This window comes from Zootoca vivipara, chromosome 5 (genome assembly GCF_963506605.1).
Source record: "Zootoca vivipara chromosome 5, rZooViv1.1, whole genome shotgun sequence".
Classification (NCBI taxonomy): domain Eukaryota; kingdom Metazoa; phylum Chordata; class Lepidosauria; order Squamata; family Lacertidae; genus Zootoca; species Zootoca vivipara.
This window is the reverse complement of record NC_083280.1, coordinates 42,083,406-42,096,680: the sequence shown is the minus strand read 5'-3', so window position 1 is coordinate 42,096,680 and position 13,275 is coordinate 42,083,406. Positions and strand designations below refer to the sequence as shown.

At 46.9% G+C, this 13,275-nt stretch overlaps 1 protein-coding gene across 1 annotated transcript; it reads right to left on the bottom strand.

Moving 5' to 3' along the window:
• Positions 1-1,482: 1,482 nt before the first annotated feature.
• Positions 1,483-10,455, bottom strand: GOT1 (glutamic-oxaloacetic transaminase 1). Its single transcript, XM_035133544.2, has 9 exons — positions 10,229-10,455; positions 6,640-6,821; positions 6,192-6,315; positions 5,301-5,413; positions 4,865-4,969; positions 4,168-4,318; positions 3,736-3,901; positions 3,448-3,590; positions 1,483-2,501 (listed from the first exon to the last, which is right to left on the bottom strand). The coding sequence occupies exons 1-9, from the start codon at positions 10,350-10,352 to the stop codon at positions 2,362-2,364; spliced, it is 1,248 nt and encodes a 415-aa protein (XP_034989435.2). The 5' UTR covers positions 10,353-10,455; the 3' UTR covers positions 1,483-2,361.
• Between the last annotated feature and the right edge of the window lie 2,820 nt (positions 10,456-13,275).

The window sequence follows — 13,275 nt, the reverse complement described above, 5'->3', positions numbered from 1 at the left end:
GCTGGCACCACACAGGTTTGGAATGATTTGCCTCCCCCCCCCCCCCGTTTCCAGGCATCTGGGGTGACAATTCCCTAGCTCCTCCTTATAGCCTTTTGTTTCCAAGTGAGAAGTGGCTTTTCATGCCAACTCCAGGTCTTGGGCAAAAGCATGGAAAACAGGCCTGCACTCCCTTTGCTGTAGCCAGGAAAGCATTGCTTCATTCTCTTAAATAACTGCCCTACTTCTCCTTGTTTATCTATCATAATCCCAAGGGACACCATTTGTCTTCCTCTAAAGCTTGTACACCATCTGTTAAATTTCTGCTCTGAAGAATACCAGAGTTTCCTTTGCTTTATCTCTAGGTCAATACATTAAAATGCTCAATTCCAATAGCTCCTTGCAAGGCAACACTTTGACTGCAACAGGGATTGGGAAGCTCAATCCCAGGGGCCAGATGTGGGCTCTAGTCTTTGGGACTCTCCCCAGGTCACACCCTGTCCTCAGCCTTATCTCTTACCAGCCCTGCTTTGTACCCTCCTTCAGTGCCTTTTGCCTAACTGAAATGTGTTCTTCAACCCCATACTGCAGGTAAATTCTCATCCTACATCATTTCATACTCCATTTGGTTAATGCCTGTAATGCATAAATGAGAGTATGGGGTATAGCACTTGTAAGCCAGCTTTTGCAGTCAAGGTACCAAGATGTTCTGCTCACCTCTAGTCTTCTCAAGCTGGAATATATCCTTTATTATAGCTATTATTTCGTAGGACTGTAGAGTTGGAAGGGATCACAGGGGCCATCTAGTCCAATACAGGAATCTTTTGCCCAAGGTGGGACCTGAACCCAGTTCTGGTATAGAGTGGGGCTAACTTGGTGGACAAGGAGAAAAGTGTGGCTTTGGTAGGAACAGGGGGGTGGTTGCAGTCTTACAAAGATGGAAAAGCAAATAGGATCATTCTGTTGTTCCCACTGAAAAAGAGCCGCTGAAAGATTTTCTGATGTAGAAGGGTCAAATTTAGGGCAAAGATTGTGTGCTCCTCTAGAGTAGCAGAGAGTTGCACACACACACAAACATTCCATGTCTCAAGGTTCAGAGCCTGCCTCTTCACTCAGTTTTGCTGAAGCAAAGGCAGCCGTGGCACCTGCTCTCTTCGCAGATCATCCCATGTCTCAGGAGTCGTTTGTGGACTGTGAGCATCACCCTCACCCACCACGTCAGCAGTAACATCACCCTTCCCTTCTAGCAAACTATACTCTTGATAGTTCATCAAGGTTTCCAGGCAGAGTATCTAGTTTCGGAGCTACCACAAGAGCCTCACCTCTTAATATGACAACTGGAGAGACTGAAGCAGGGAAAGGTCAAGTGGAGGGTAAGAATAGGTGCCTGGATGCAGTAATGGGTTCTTCCAATGGGGGTTGAGGACCACACATAGGTTTCTACACAACAGGCAGCTCTGTTCCTTTCTCTACCCCAGCCCCAATTTGGCCAAAAGACAGGTATGGCATGAAGAGATGTTTTATTGGTTGTACTGACAGAAAAGGTGGTTATTAAGATTACAATCTTTGCTTGTGCAAGGCTGGAAACCAGGGAAGCAGCACCAGCCTCGCTCCCTGAAGTAACCCGTGCAGCTCATACAAGGAGACCAGTCATTTTTGGTACATATCCCACAATGCCCAACCCTTCTACTGGAACAGGCATGGACAAGAGAGGGTTGGTTACATAAAGTGCAAACGGAGATGCAGACAAGGCAGCCGGAAGAGGCCATGTGCTTGGATTCCAGAGTTAGGTGCTATCAATACCAAGTGGACCCCAAGAAGGAAAATTCCCACTGCCACCTGCTCACACACACAAACCGAGGGCCATTTAAAAGACAGAAAGAAGCTATGCAGACAAAAGTACTGTTCTCAATCCATATTGACCAAAGAGGTATGGGAGATTAGCTCAGTTGGTGGAGTAGACAAACTACGTGTTACAGCATGGAGGGATTCAATTTTTCTTGTTTCACATGGCCAAACTAGATGTTACATGCAGTTGTGTGTTTCTTTCTTCCACTGTTTTGGGTTTTTCAAAAACTTAGGGATGCTTGTGGGGGCCCCCAGCTTAACCCTTTCTCACTCCACAGCCACTTTTCTACTCCATTCTCTAGCTAAAGGAATAAATGGGTACTCTGTTCTCCCACACTGAGGCAGTGGGGAGGGGGCTGGTAGCAGCTTCAGAGAGTGGTAGAATTTTAACCAGAAAAGTGGCAAGAGGCAATAGTGTTAAGCCACCCTTTTCTGACCCCTGGCTATTTCTTTGCCTAAAACTCCCACTTTCCAAAGGCTGCTGTTGGTTTTAAAACAACCCAAAACGTAGGGGGAAAGTTACATGCAACCGATTTACTGGATCTTGGTGACGGCCTCGTGGATGGAGCTGGCAACGTAATCCAGGTTCTTCGTGGTCAGGCCACACATGTTTATGCGGCCGCTGGCCATCAGGTAGATGTGTTTCTCCTTGATCATGAATTGCACTTGCTTAGCTGGAGAAAGAGCAAGAGGAAAAATTGTGTCAGGCATCTCATCGGGTACCCAGAGCAGCCGCTACTAAGGTTTGCCGGCTGCAGCCAAGGTCACAGCAGGAAATGGCGCTGGTAAGCGACCAGAAAGTGGATGCAATGCAAAGAGATCCTGTGAAGTGATTGACAAAGGAAATGCACAGGTAGATCTGTTCATAGTGGACAGCTGTGTAAAGATGGTTACTTGGACTTGCAGTGGAGGGCAAGGAGGTACTATTGAAGCCAGAACCATTTTTGCTAGATCACCACAAGCAAAGTCAGGAAAGCTGCTTCATTCCCTGTACCATAGCCCCCTCCTTCCTGCCCAGGCTCTTCCGATGTATCTCTAGACCAGGCACCCCCAAACTTCGGTCCTCCAGATGTTTTGGACTACAATTCCCATCTTCCCTGACTGGTCCTGTTAGCTAGGGATCATGGGAGTTGTAGGCCAAAACAGCGTTTCTCAGCCGCTGTTCCGCGGCACACTAGTGTGCCGCGAGACGCTGGCTGGTGTGCCACGACGTGCGGCGACGAGAAGGGCGATTTGCATTGTCACGTGCCTGGCGGTCGCCAATAAACGGCACTGACCCGCCGGAAAGCAATATTTCTCCTCTTTCCCAAAGTTCAATGCAAACGAACCTGGCGGCCGCCAATACACAGCACTGACCCGCCGGACGGCTTGTGAAGCCTTATTACAGGAGATTGCAACCAACACAGCAATTGGCAAGTGTTTCTTACAGTCATAATTATAGTCAATATAGGGCGGCACAGAGTTAAATTTTCTAACTTTTTAAATGGTGGTGTGCCTCGTGATTTTTTTCACGGAACAAGTGTGCCGTGGCCCAAAAAAGGTTGAGAAACACTGGGCCAAAACATCTGGAGGGCTGCAGTTTGGGGGTGCCTGCTCTAGACCGCCCAAAGCTGTACTCACGATTGAGGCCAGTGAAGCTAAACATGCCGATCTGCTCCGTGATGTGATTCCAGGTGCCCGGTGTCTGCAGCTTCTCGAGACGAGACCTGAGTTCTGCCCGCATCAGCAAGACTCGATCTGCCATGGTCTTCACATTCCCTTTCCTGTCGCAAGGGAAAAGCATTAGTTCAGTCCAGCAGCAGTTTTTTGTTTATGGCAGGAATGGGGAAGTGTTGGGCAGTAAACCGGGCCCATGATCCCCTCATGACAGGGATCAACTTAACCCCTTCAATTCTTGCTGTTCCTTACCATTCATCAAAGAGCTCTGGAGTTGTGAGTGTCGTAGCCACAATACGTGCGCCCTGTGAGGGGGGGTTCGACCAGGTGGTGCGGACAATCTTCTCCATCTGAGACAAGGTGCGCTGCACATTGTCGCCATCCTTTGCAACAACAGTCAGGTTCCCCACACGCTCATCTGAGGGAAAAGAAAGGAAAGCCAAGCCACAAGCCTTAGGCCCGGTGCAACAGCCCACAGGGCGAAAGGAAATGCTCACTTCCCTTTATTTGAATCTCTACTTAGTTATATCCCACCTTGTAGTTCTAAAAAAAAAAGTTCCCATAGTGGCATGAAACAGCAAAACCATACAATGCAATAATTGTTCTTTTACGGGCAAAAATAAAAAATCAGCTTAACATTAGAACAAAATCCGAGAAGCAGGGAAGTTAAATGAATATACGCACTGTACAGGCCAAAGTTTTTGGAGAAGGACTGAGCACAGAAGAGTTCGAAGCCTTCAGAAACGAAGTAGCGGACAGCCCAGGCGTCTTTGTCCAGGGAACCCGAGGCAAAGCCTTGGTAGGCAGAGTCAAAGAAGGGAAACAGGAACCGGCGCTGCAAGGAAGGAATAGTTAAGGGGAGCAGATTGGTCTTTGACACTAACTTCGGGGCATCCTCAACTGCTCTCCCTGAAAGCACATGGCTGCCAAAGACGGGGCCTTCTCAGTGATGGTGCTCTCTCTCCCCAGAGAGGTTTCTTCAGCAACTACTTTATTGCCCTTTGGGTGCTTCCCAAGCTTTTCAGATGCAATTTGAATCCTGCCAACTGTTTTACAATGCTTGTCATGGATTTTTGCATTGAGATTGTAATTGTTTTCTTTTTCTTACCTGCCCTGAGATTAGGATTAAATTGAGGTATTAAAACACTTAACAGAAGAAACCAAGACCACTGGTTCCACACACTCCTTCACTTAACAATATGGAATCTAGTGTATTTGTGGCTATAAAGAAACTTATTTTAAATTTCTGTATTTTAAAAATACCATTTAGCTGGAGAGCAGGATAAAAATGTAACAGTACTAATAAATTAATTCAAAAACCTCCAGAAATATGGCTTTGGCCACAGACTCTGAGAGTACCTTGTTGCGGAATTGCTAATACCTTCATAACGGCAGCAATTTGTTTCCATTGCTCCTGTGTGGGGTCTGTGCCAGTTGGGTTATGAGCACAAGCATGGATGACGAAGATGGAGAACTCCGGAGCTTTCTGGGTAGAGAGAGGGAATAAAACCCAGTCTATTATTACAACAGGCTAGAAACGTTGCTCCTGTAGAACTTCTACGCAGTCCCTATTGAGATTTTCTTCTAGGTTAGGTTAGGTTAGGTTACACCCAATCCATAATAATAATAATAATTAATAATTTATTATTTATACCCCACCCATCTGGCCAGGCTCCCCCAGCCACTCTGGGCAGCCTCCAACAAAATATTAAAATACAGAAATCCATCAAACATTAAATGCTTCCCTAAACAGGGCTGCCTTGAGGTGCCTTCTAAAGGTCTGGTAATTGTTGTTCTCTTAAGGAGATCCGGCTCACCTCCAAGTCCTCCAGGAATCCCTGGATGTCCAGACCCCTGTTTGCAGCATCCCAGTAGCGATAGGTTCGGATGTCCTTGAACCCAGCATCCGTGAAAACAGAGTTGTGGTTCTCTGCGGGGGAAAGAAGAGAAGCATTCATCATTCAGCCAAAGCTCAAGCTGTTCAGGATTAGAAGGGATCCTTTAAAAAAAATGCCCCAGATCTATTTCTTCAGAATTGCCCACCAGGGCTAGGAAAAGTATCTCACCTATCCTGTCCACCCTACGTATAAATTGTAGCCTCCACATCTGCTCCCCCTTCCTACCTTGAGAGAGAGAGAAATACTGTATTTCTAGATCTGTGTTTGGCTTCTTACCTTCATGCAAGGGTGCTGCATTTTAGAAGCCACCCTCAGGTCTTCCCTAATCCACTTGTACATGACTCAGACCTAGTCTGCAATGTGAGCTTGGGGGGGGAGGCAGACTAGCAGGCTTCAAGCAGCACTGTATTTCTGTCAAAACTGATTGGTGCCAAACCAAACAAGTGTGTGTGTGGATGGATGAATAGATAGATGATAGATAGATTGATAGATAGATAGATAGATAGATAGATAGATAGATAGATAGATAGATAGATGGGCTTTACCTACTACCATAAGAGAAGTGTTGAATATTTTGATTCTATGTGTGTGTATCAATAAACACCCCCATTTTAAGGCCTGTGTGAGTTTAAGTTCCTGGGTAAATCTACTAAGATGTGCTATTGCCACTGTCTAAAGCTTCACAAAGACATGTATGCGTAACACGTGTCTACTGAGGAGGCTTGCAAACAATGGGGAGCCCAGCCTTCCCCCCACCTCTCTCTCTACCCCAAACCATGCCAAAAGTGCCAGCCAGGCCTTGGCACTCACCCCAGGAAGGAGAAGAGATGTAGACAGGGGTTGCAGTGTTGTTGGTTCCATTGTACCAGCGTCTCAAGAACTCTGCTCCAATACGGAGAGCCCCTGTGCCCCCCAAGGACTGGACACCCCCCACCTGGAACAAAGAGAAAGCAATCATTAGAAGGCAGGTGCTCTTTTCAGTAAGATGCCTGGGCATTCTATAAGCAAGAATCCCGTTTCCTATAATAGCTTCATTTAACTATACTGAGATCCTTACCTGTCCCCAAATTCCTCTGTTCCAGTGAAACCTCAGTTTCTACATATGTGTGTGTGAGCGAGCGAGCGAGTGAGAGATTATATGCCACAGTGCCAACCTATTCCCACCCTATCTCTCCCATGCCATCAAGCTCTTCTGTGTTCAATAAGGCTTAACTTGCATGGATGAAGTTTGAAATTGGAGTTTCCCCTTCAGGCTCACCCTGTTCTCCTTGATGGCTGGGCTGTCGTCTCCTAGGGCAATTCGTGAGGAATTGGAACGAAATTCTGGCAGGCCCAGGATGGGCAGGTACTCGTGGTTCAAGCTGAGGTCCTTGTTAATCATCTGCTCCACTTTCCGAACCACTGGCAGGACCCATGGCTGCCCCTCATCTGTGCGATAGGCTGCAAAGTTTAAGGGGAGGGAATTGTTTTAGAGACAGACACGCATCTCTTAGCCTAACCCTACCTCTCAGGGTTGTTGTGAAGATGGAAGGGGTCTGGGAGAGAGATGCGCAGTGCCTTGAGTTTCTCAGAGGAGTGGTATGGTATAAAATAAAAGGATGGACAAAAAAAGACTTAATACAGAGAGCTCGTTCTCTCCCTTACTCCTTCCAGTCTCGCTTGCCAATTTTCACTTTATCAGGTACGTCAAGAGCTTAATGGAAGGCAGCAAATGGGCCATTCAAGAGAGAAGACTTCAAATCCTGAGCATGAGCTGCAGAGCACAGGTAAGAGAGACCACAAACAACAACCGACAAGTATTCCAGAGGATACTGGCAAAGAGGAAACTGGCAAGCTAGCTTCTAATTAGTTTGCTGAAGGTCAAGCTTTGAGCTAGTCACCTGCAGGAGGTGCAGTGGCTTTGGGGCAAAGGGGAACCAGGCAGCCATAGATTGTACAACTTGGGAGCAAAGGGTAATGTTTAGAAACTGCAGGACTGGCAGCTAACTAAACACTACGCTCAGCCTGGACTCTGCTTCTTAAGGGCAGAGTCCCTTTTCCAGTTCCTGCAAGGCCCCGGCATTAACTTGCTCAAGGTCGTGTGGTTCACCCAAGCAGAACATGGGCACCAGCCCAGATCTCCTGACAGCTGTAGCCCAGTCATAAGAACATCAGGTGCCAAAAGTCTAGGCAGCATCACAGCCCCCTACCTGAGGGAAGCCAATCAGTAGCGACTGTAGTAAGTACTGGGGAAACAAGCCCAAAATAAAGGATACACTGAGATGAAAGAAGAAAGGGGGAAATGAATGCAGAAGGGGCAGTGCAGGTAAAAAAAGGGTAAAGATCCAAAAAAAAGTCCTGGATCTGACAGCATTAGATTAAGAAAGAGACAACAATTTATTTTCTCTCTACAATCAGCCTGACCCATTTCCTTGTTTTTCTACTTACGGCTTCAATTTGTTCAACTGACTTTTGACTATAAACCAGGGTACATACTGTAGCTTCATTAGCAATATTGCTTCAACATTTCCAGTATTGGTAGGTAAAGGTAAAGGGACCCCTGACCATTAGGTCGAGTCGTGACCGACTTGGGGGTTGCGGCATGCATCTCGTTTTATTGGCTGAGGGAGCCGGTGTACAGCTTCCAGGTCATGTGACAAGCATGACTAAGCCACTTCTGGCGAACCAGAGCAGCGCACAAAAACGCCGTTAACCTTCCCGCTTTGCACACGGAAATGCTGTTTAGCTTCCCGCCGGAGCAGTACCTATTTATCTACTTGCACTTTGACGTGCTTTCGAACTGCTAGGTGGGTAGGAGCAGGGACCGAGCAGGAGCTCACCCCATCGCGGGGATTCAAACCGCCGACCTAGGCTCTGTGGTTTAACCCACCACCCCCATTTAGGCACTGATCCTTGTAATACACAGCCCCTTTGCTAGTAGCTCTACCTCTTTTTGAATGGCTGCCTCAGATCGAAGTACTCCAAAAATTCAATGCATTCCTATGGGATTTGCTAGATGAATTTTTCGTTATAAGAATAGACCCGTGGAACTAATTAAATTCGTCTAGTGAGGCACCACTGTATCAACAGCAGAACAGTGCCCATATCCATATGGGACTTTAACACCTATCAAAAACATCAATTTTGGCACCATCCTTCTGTATTCTGCAGATCTGCTGTGATCAGCCACAGAACCCCATGTTAATATTTATAAACGGTACAGCCAAAAATCTACAGGTGAGATGAAGTACAAATACAATTTCTGTAAACTGAACTTGGCTGTGAGAAATTACATGCCATAAAGTATAAACACTATTTAAGGATACAGAGTATTCTTCTGTCTGCCTGCAGATAAAAATGTACAAATCTCCCATTTAGGCAAAACAGATGATATGTTCAGAACCCTATAACCACAACCCAATCATTACATGTAGTTTCCTGCTGAACTTTCTCAGATGTTTCCTCATGAATCCAATGGCAAAGGCATGAACATAAGAAAGGGTGCAAATTGCAAGAGACTAGAGCCTCTCATCCCCACAACCTACTAGTGTGATTATCTTTAGGGGTGCTTCCCAGACAACCTGATTTATCCAGATTTGGTTGCAGGGAGATTAGAAGACAAGGTTAGTTGACACTGCATCAAAAGCCAGTGTTATTCTGTACTTTCCCCCAGCACACTCCTTATCGCAAACAGTCTAATATTTTGGGGAAGCATGTTTGTGGCACAAAACCTCCCAATCAAACTATAAATGTGCAATCTCAATTTGCCAAGATGTGATCAAATCTTTCTTGAAAATAGTGGTAGTCTAGAGCAGGCATAGGCAATCTTGGCTCTCCAGATGTTTTGGAACTACAACTCCCATGATCCCTAGCTAACAGGGCCAGTGGTCAGGGATCATGGGAGTTATAGTTCCAAAACATCTGGAGAGCCAAGGTTGCCTATGCCTGGTCTAGAGGCACCTTGGATTTCAACTGTGTGCTCTGCAGATGAGGGATCATTGAGTGTTAGCCATTTTTTATCTACAGAATTGGAAAGTATTCTGATGCGTATTTTTCCTTGCTAAGCCTGAAAGCTATCAAGAGAAGTAAATATTTTTTCCAGAGGTTGCACAGATGGTTCCAAGTAGTTCAGATCATCAATGTACTTAAAATTGTAAACACACACCAATTCAACTGAAAGCATAAGCGCTTTTTCAGTAATGGTCGCTTCCTCTAGTGCTCCTACCATTTGATGGCCAATGATGTTTTATGGTTGCTATGCACTTAATCATTGCAGTTTTGTACTGCTGATAATATTGTTGTAATGTTATACTGCTTTACAATTTTGCATGTTTTTAAATTGTTGAGAGTCACATAGAGACCATTTGGTATTAGGCAAGGAACAGAACGAATCAAACAACAACGATCAGCTGGAGCTAGATATGCAGGATTTTGAAAGTATAGACAATATGTCTGAATCAGCTGATTGTGAAACATTCATACAAATAACAAATTGTTTTAATCGCTGCCCCCAATTGTTTGGTCACGCATCCTTGTCAGAGTCCCATTGATTTCTTTTCAGACAGAGCTTTGCCTCTTTGACAGATGGGTGGTAGGCAGAAATTCAACAAGTGCAAAGGTTCCCTGGCACGGAGCTGCAATTCTAGAGAGACATCACCTGACGGATTTCTGTCTGTCTCACAGCTGCTCAAAGGCTCAGGAGGACCCCTCTTAAAAAGGACAGGTGGGCACCCTGCCTGCAGAGAATAACAGCGCCCGTCTCCCCAGGGCTCCCTGGGATCAGATTTAGGTCCTTGACCGCCCCACTCCAAGTTCAACCACCCGTTTCCGACCAGGAGCCGCATTCACGCTTGCTTCTGCTCCCTTACCTCCCACTCCCAGGTTGACCTTGCGCGGGTCCGTATCGGCGCGGAAATCCGCCGTGAGCTGGAACACAGCCACGGGCGGGGCCTGCGGGACGGTGGTGAACACGGATTTCCCTCCGGGAGCCATTGCGGGACAATATCAAGGTTGGAACCCCCCGAACGCCGCTGCCTGGAGGAGACGGAGAGTGTCACCTTCACGGCAGACGGAGGCAGAGAGAGAGAGAGATGGGGAGAGCGAATCCCAGGTCCCCAGTAGCAGGGAGGCGCGCCCTCCCGCCAATCGGAGAGCCGCTTTCGAGGGGGGCGAGGCGGGACAACCAATCGCACGAATTTTGAGATTGCCGGCTAATGGAATACCGCATACGAGGGAAGCCCCTGAAGGGTAGCCAACCACTGCCTTCTAGAGGCGGGACAAAGCTACAAATAACCAATCCCTCCGCGGTAGGAGAAGGAGTCATAAAGCCTGTTGTAGAAGCGGAATAGGTCGGGTTCTAATAAGGCCCAGCTGCGGGCAGATGCTCTGCTGCTAGGAAAGTTCGGGAGCGGGGAGATTACGCGGGGTTTGATTCGGAGTGGAGCGGGGCGGGGAGATTCTGGAATCTGCAGAAACCACCTAGAAACCTACCAAAATAGTGGAGGCTCAACTGTGTCTGCTCTTGGGAGAGGAGATTATGTGGGCCGAGGAGGAGGCGCTTGTTTTATTAACTAAACAAACTAGTATTATTGTAATAAAACCCCTAAGTGGGTCATGAGAAATGTTAAAGTTATCAATAAAAAAACAGTTACAAACCTCACCTTCCAGAGAGGAGTTGAGCCCATTGAAAGTTACAGCGCCTACTGTAGAGACCAATACAGGAGAGACATGTTTTGTTGCAGTTTGTGCTGATGCAGGTGTACCATGGCGTTTCTTCTCTCTGTGCTCCTCCCAGAGAAGCGGTCATTTCTCCTCTGCTCGCTGCTGTGAATACACGACATGGCCATTTCCAGACACTCCAGTTGTTTGCAAGGGATTCCCACACAGTGTGGGGTTAACGTTGCCAGCCTTCTTGTCACTTTTGCAGACATCTTTGTAACAGAGTTGGTGTGCCAACAGGTCCAAACAGCACATCCTTGGGGATCCTGCCACCTTCCATTCCATGGACATTACCAATCCAGCACAGACGTCGCTGAGCCAGAAGAAGCACAAACGTGTTGGGAAGGTGGGCTTGAGAGAGCACATCTTTGTTTGAGACACTGTCCTGCCATGTGATGCCCAAAATCTTCCTGGCGCAGCACATATGGAAAGCATTGGGGTGTCTCTCCTGGTGAGTTTAAGTTGCCCATGACTCACTTCCATAAAGCAGTGTGCTCTATGTTTAAATTCATCTTTAATTTTTTGCCATAAAGCTTCTAAATCCTTGACTTCTTCTTGTTTTGAGCCTCTTCTATCTTTTGGTGTTCCTGCTGCCTTCTTTTCTTCTTTGCCAGCCATTCTCCTGCAAAAAAAGATCAAAAAGAGGGGAGATTCCCCTCTTCACCACTAGGGGGATCGGTACTAGTAAATTCTTACAATAAACCTGCAGTACCCTATCCGCCCCTAGATGGCACTATACTCAATTCCAGGACCCAAATTCACCTATTGTTCCTTCTGCCACCGGGTCTGACACTCTGCAATCCCCAGCCTTCCAGTACTTTTCCACTCCCAAAGGCAGAGAAACAACAGTTTTTAATTACATTAGTTCAGTCCCTTTTTAACAAAATCCCTCTTCAGCTCTCAAGCAGCCAAGTTCCCCTTTTATTCTTAAAACCTGAAACAAAGAAGCCAAGTCCCGCAACTCTTCAGCCACTTGTGGGCTTAATCCACATATTAAATCCAGTAAAACCCCAAAGAGACCAGATACTTCAGCCACTTGTCGGCTTAATCCAAATAAGGAAAAGTAAAGACCCCAGATCCGTAGTTCCAAAGCGATAAACCCCCTCTTCAGCCACTTGCTAGCTTAATCCAAAATCGACCCCCCCATTCAAGCCTCTCAGTTACTGGGGAACATTTTTAACTTTGTTCATAGTTGTAAAAAAATCAGCCTTCATCATTCCCTCCTTCGGTGTTGCAGCGGTAGAAGTAAAGCACTCAGGCAGCTCAAAGCCCCTCTGATTTCCGGGCTAGAGCGCAGAAAATATGAAATATCCAGATCGCTTGCAGTTCCACCCCCAAGATAGAGGCAAAGTATCAATATAAGAACTCTAAGTAACTCTTTTCAGCCATCAAAACTTGCCTTGTTACAAAGTAATCAAGGACTTCTGAAAAACTCACTCCGCAGGCAGTCAGTTTCGCTTTCCGTTGCTCAGCTCCTCCGATCTCTTTCCTGCGCCATTTTCCCCCGCTGTTGGGACGGACTCCCTTTTTGCGCCCCACAGCTTCAAAAATCCGATTATTAATCTCGCTCCAAATCCAATTTCCACCTTCTTAATTCCTCAGATTAATTGTAATTTAAGGAAACTTGCCGCTTACCATCGGAAGCCAGAGACTGCACTTAACGGAGTCAGTGGTCTCTCCCCCTTCGCGCCCGCAGCTCGATCCTCCGCCCGGCTCCTAAGCAATAAAAACCGGGTGCAGGAGAGCACGCAGGGCGCTGCTGGGTGCCACGACCCTCAGGGTAACCCCCCCTGAGGTTTTTGAGGTCCGCAGAGCCTTCGCGTGACCTCTATAGGCTCCGTTAAGTTCGGGATTCCCCGGAGGGCTATCCCGCGCTTCCTAAGATGTCCGCAGCTCGCCGGAAGTCCAAAAACAGTGTGCTCAACACACAAGCTTGGTAGATGTTCATCTTGGTATCAGCCATTAGCATCACATTGCTCCATACTCTCTTGGAGAGAAAAGTCATAACTGCCTTACCAATATGCTAGTCTAGCTCAGCATTGGTGGAAAGGTTGCTGCTTATGATGGAGCCCAGGTAGACAAAATAATCTACCACCTCAAGCATGTGGTCACCAATGTTGATGTGTGGAGTGCTGGAGATGTTCTAACCCAGGATGTTGGTCTTCGTAACACTGATGGTGAAGCTGAACCGTTTTCA

What these genes read in the sequence shown, in the direction of transcription:
- GOT1 (XM_035133544.2), bottom strand. Translation starts at nt 10,352, where the DNA reads ATGGCTCCCGGAGGGAAATCCGTGTTCACCACCGTCCCGCAGGCCCCG. An exon ending in GGTCAACCTGGGAGTGGGAG is followed by an intron (nt 6,822 to 10,228) that starts GTAAGGGAGCAG and finishes TAAACTTTGCAG; the next exon opens with CCTATCGCACAGATGAGGGG. An exon ending in CATCTCTTCTCCTTCCTGGG is followed by an intron (nt 5,414 to 6,191) that starts GTGAGTGCCAAG and finishes TTTCCCCCGCAG; the next exon opens with AGAACCACAACTCTGTTTTC.